The 4,568-nt window shown below is 49.3% G+C and overlaps 1 protein-coding gene across 1 annotated transcript; it reads left to right on the top strand.

The window, feature by feature from the left end:
- The first annotated feature begins 439 nt into the window (after positions 1-439).
- Positions 440-3,936, top strand: znf703 (zinc finger protein 703). The gene is made up of 2 exons (XM_042488034.1): positions 440-1,072; positions 1,651-3,936. The coding sequence occupies exons 1-2, from the start codon at positions 806-808 to the stop codon at positions 3,157-3,159; spliced, it is 1,776 nt and encodes a 591-aa protein (XP_042343968.1). The 5' UTR covers positions 440-805; the 3' UTR covers positions 3,160-3,936.
- Positions 3,937-4,568: the final 632 nt, after the last annotated feature.

Below are 4,568 nucleotides of genomic sequence, written 5' to 3' on the forward strand. Positions count from 1 at the left end.
GAAAAACTGAATTAAGCCCGGCAGCAGTGGCAGTTTGGTTGCAATAATCTAATGAAGCTATTAAATGTTCATAGACAGTATGTTTTCATTTTGCAACTGTTTATAAGAACAGGGTGGATACATACAGTTCCCTCTCCACAGTTGAGCCTTACTGGGGATTTTTGTGTTTTGGCACAAGGTCAGATGTGTTACAGTGTTTATATTTGGCACGTTTAGTTTGCATGTGGCTTACAGGGGGTCACTGACAAATTTCCAGCCATGCTTTACTGCCTGGGTATGAGGGTGAGGCCAGGATACAAACCGCGCCCCCTCCCTTTGTCCCGCCCCTGATTATGGATGCGGGCACTTGTGATTGGACGGCGGCTCGTTGCTTTGAAATCCCTCCCCTCACGTCGTTAGTATGTGGAAGAAGTGAGGTACTGTGAGACTGCTGCAGAGGGACAGACACACACACCGGAGGACTGTCACACACACTAGCCTCTGCGGGGATATTCCTTCTTCTTGCACTCCGTGGTTTTAACCAGCAGTGACTACTTATGGTGTTTTTTCCTCTTCTTCATCACTGGATAAAGGAATAATTAGCGGGTGGTATTGAAGAGCCCGATAGAGGATGACATTTGGGCAATTTGTTCCTCTTTAGAGACAGCTTGGGTCCGATACGGAGGACGCGTACTGCGTACATGCCCTTCCGGATTACCGCACTCTTCTTCTGATGAATTTATCATCATGAAACGTGCAGGTAAATGATTTCCAACCCTGCGTCCACTCGTCACGTTCCGTCGTCCCTCCTTGAGCCCCGATCCAGATGAGAGATCCCCCCGGTGGACCTGAACCGCTTTTACGCAGACAGTCCCCGGAGCGCAGCGCCGCCGCCGACGCCAGCGTCGATCGACACCGATCAGGAGCGGAGAGTGCGTCCGTTTCCATCCCCACTTTTTGTCCTCCAACGGATCCCTCGCGTCAGGCTAAAAGGCTTCCTATCCGGATCGTGAAGATGTTGACGGCGCACAGCGGCCACTTGCTGCACCCGGAGTATCTCCAGCCCCTCACGTCCGCGCCAGTCAGCATTGAAGTAAGTAAATAAAAATACTTTTTTTTCAAGATCTTGTGATATTATCTGAGGTATTTTTTCTTACTTATACGAAAAAGATAATATTACACTTATGGCGGAGCTTGCTAAGAGTGCTCTTTTAATAAACATCCCTTCATATGCGCCATTTTACGCACAGCGATTTGTTGGCAAGTTCACAAGAAAACAGTTCAGAAATGTTTAATTACTGCAAATAGTACGCCGCTTTAAAAGTGATATATGCTGTTGATTCTCACCGATAAGTTAGTCGTTTTCTTAAAGTAATTTGGGAGTCATTTCTTTCTTTCTTTCTTTTTTAAACTTTGCGTCATTGGCATTTTATGGCTTCCTTTGTTCATATACGATAGTAATACACTCAGGGCTGATGTGGCCTTTTTTGGGTTATTTTATTATGTGTTTAGGACATTGTTTGGCTAGTGAAATATATAATCAGAATATTACTTAATGTATTTCTTATTATAATTGCAATGATAATAGAGTAGAATCCTGTGATGTCAATTTGCTACCAGTCTATAAATAAACAGTTTTTTAACCTTCTTGCTTCCATTTTTCCTCTTCAGCTGGATGCTAAGAAGAGTCCTTTGGCTCTGCTGGCCCAGACCTGCTCTCAAATTGGCAAACCAGACCCCCCCTCCTCTTCCAAGCTGGCCTCGCTCTCGTCAGGCAGTCTTGGAGACAAGGAATCGTCCAGCCGATCCTCAAAGTCTGGAGAGCAGCACCAGTCCCTGGAGGACAAGTCCAGCTTCAAGCCTTATTCCAAGTCATCGGGCGACTGTCGTAAGGACGTTCTGGTGACAAAGGGGCCTTCAGATAAAGCAGCGTTCAGGGTGCCAAATGGAAGCTCCACCAGTGGCACTGCTTCATGTCCATCCTTCCCTCCCCATTCCCAGTCACCCACTTCCAGCCCTCCTCCCTTGCACGCTCAGAGCCAGACCCACAGACAAAGCCATTCCCCCTCCACGCGGCCCCCGTCACACTCCCAGGCCCCGCACATGGACAGCAAACCTGCGAGCTCAGAGCAGTCCAGCTCGGACAGTAATAACAACAGCGCTGGCAAAAAAGACTCTGATGCAGCTAAGTCGGGGATGGATGGAGCTCAGTTAGCCAATTCCAGCCACATACGGGCCAGTGCCAACTCCAGCAATGCGAGCTCCGCCAGCAGCCCGCGGCCGGAGAGCAAGGCTGACCCGCAGGCCTCCTCGCAGCCTGGCTTGGGCTCTGGGCACATCGCCCCCGTCTCCCCTTTCAAACCAGGACATTCTGTCTTCCCCTTGCCTCCTGCTACCATGGGCTACCACGGCTCCATTGTGGGGGCCTATGCTGGCTACCCATCCCAATTTGTTCCTGGTTTGGATCCTACCAAGTCTAGTTTGGGGTTAGGACTTCCAGGGAAGCACCCCAGCTCCAGCCCACTCACTGGAGCTTCACCTCCATCTCTGATGCAGGGCTTGTGTAGGGACCCGTACTGTCTGACTTACCCCAATGCACCCCACCTGGGAGGGAGTAACTGCTCCACCTGCGTCCACGATCCCTCCAGCCTCAAGTCTGGTTTCCCCCTGGTTTACCCGTCCCACCACCTCCATTCCCTGCACCCCAGCTCCTTGTCTTCTAGCACCACCCCTTCCCTATCCCACCCGCTCTATACCTATGGCTTCATGCTCCCCAATGAACCGCTGCCTCACGCCTGCAACTGGGTGTCAGTTGGAGGTCCGTGTGACAAGCGATTTGCCACGTCAGAGGAGCTTCTAGCTCACCTGCGCACCCACACAGCCCTGCCCGGCATGGTGGACAGTAAGTTGTTGTCGGCCTATCCTTCATCAGTTTCATCGACGGCCTCTTGCCACCTCCACCTGCCCCCGCCCAGCAGCCCAGGTACGTTACCCAGCTCCTTCTCCCTCAGAGGCTCTCCTGGCTTGGGCCTGGCTCGCTACCACCCCTACAGCAAATCCCACCTGCCAGGAGCACCAGGACTTCCTATGACATCCCTCCCCTCCTCCTCAGCCTATTACTCCCCCTATGCCCTCTACAGTCAGAGACTGGGCTCGGCCTCTGCCCTCGGATACCAATGATAACAGTGTCAACGCCCAAAAACTGCAGGCACCAGCTTGGACTCTCCACAGCGGCCCTGAAGATGGATTCTTGTGATTGGGGTCATCACCAGTACAGGGCATTGTGCCTGGCGGCCTGCCTGCCAGGAATACCACCTGTTAGCCTCAGGATTGTGACTGGCGCTCCAAAGGCAACTGTGATGGATTGTCTGCAGAACCAACAAACTCTAGCGATGAAAGACGGCAGGACACAGAGCTTGAGAGTGATGGAATTGTGGGATTCTTCCAACAGTCTTGATTTTTGTTTTTCTTTATTATCTGTCTCCCAGAACTGAAAGTCTGTATTTATTTTTCACTCAAGCGCTTGGTATTTGACTCTAGGGGGGGAACATTTTGCTGTCCAAATAAATTGTTCTGAAATATTCTAACTGAAAAAGAATGATTTAATTATAGTACCATTATGCCTATCATACACTCTAAAAATAAAAACCTTGCACCATGATGAAGATGGACTGTGAAGCTTTATTCTGGGGACTTCTTTTTATCTCCTGTCTGCTGTTTTTTTCCCCTCCATCTATTCTGAAGAAATTGCATGTCCATGAGAATTATCTTGAACAATGCCATTATTTTTATTTGTAAATATGCAAAGATGTAATATTTTTTCAAGCTTACTTGGGGGTCACCGGCGCAAATGGTACAAAGATAAGATAAATAAAAACAATTGATGATGGCTGTGCTATCCAACCAACAGGAAAAGGTCTTATTTTGTTAAATAAATGATACATGATTGCATTTTACCTTGTTTTTTTTCCCTCATTGTTTACTATATATAGCATCGTGAAGTAGCTATTTTTCACAAGCGTCAGAGGATGGAGTAAATCTCACCAGAGCGCTGCACTGCACTTATCTAGGTCTATCCATCATTAAGGCTGTTACAGCCACGCTATATGTGGCTATGTGTAATAATTCATGGCTCATATCAGTTGACAGGGCTGTCCCAAAGAGGGCAGGCCGGGTCACATTAGCCCTGTTAGCTGGTCTCTGAGGACCTCCATCCCTCCTCCTCTCTCCATCATCCACATTGCTTTTGTTGTTGCGAGTGCAGCTTTTAATTGCTGATTCGTGTTTGCGAGGCCTGAAAACAGCCTCCTCAGCAGAGTGGATGGCTGTGTGTGGAGTGGCCGCTGGGTCACTGGGACTTCAATAATGACCTGAGGGAGGTGTCGACCCAGGATCTGCTCACGCTCTGACGGATTGGTCTGCAACACAAAGGCCAGAGCTGACAATGGGAGGCGGTTAATAGAGAAATATTCATCAAAGTCCTGACACCTCCCCTGAGGAGAGCGGGCTCTCCTACAGGAACCACAAACATCGAGGCCTCCGTCCTGATGCCATTTTCTCAGCGCTCTCTGCTGCGCTGTGGTTTAACT

Source organism: Plectropomus leopardus, chromosome 6 (assembly GCF_008729295.1).
Source record: "Plectropomus leopardus isolate mb chromosome 6, YSFRI_Pleo_2.0, whole genome shotgun sequence".
Taxonomy (NCBI): Eukaryota; Metazoa; Chordata; class Actinopteri; order Perciformes; family Serranidae; genus Plectropomus; species Plectropomus leopardus.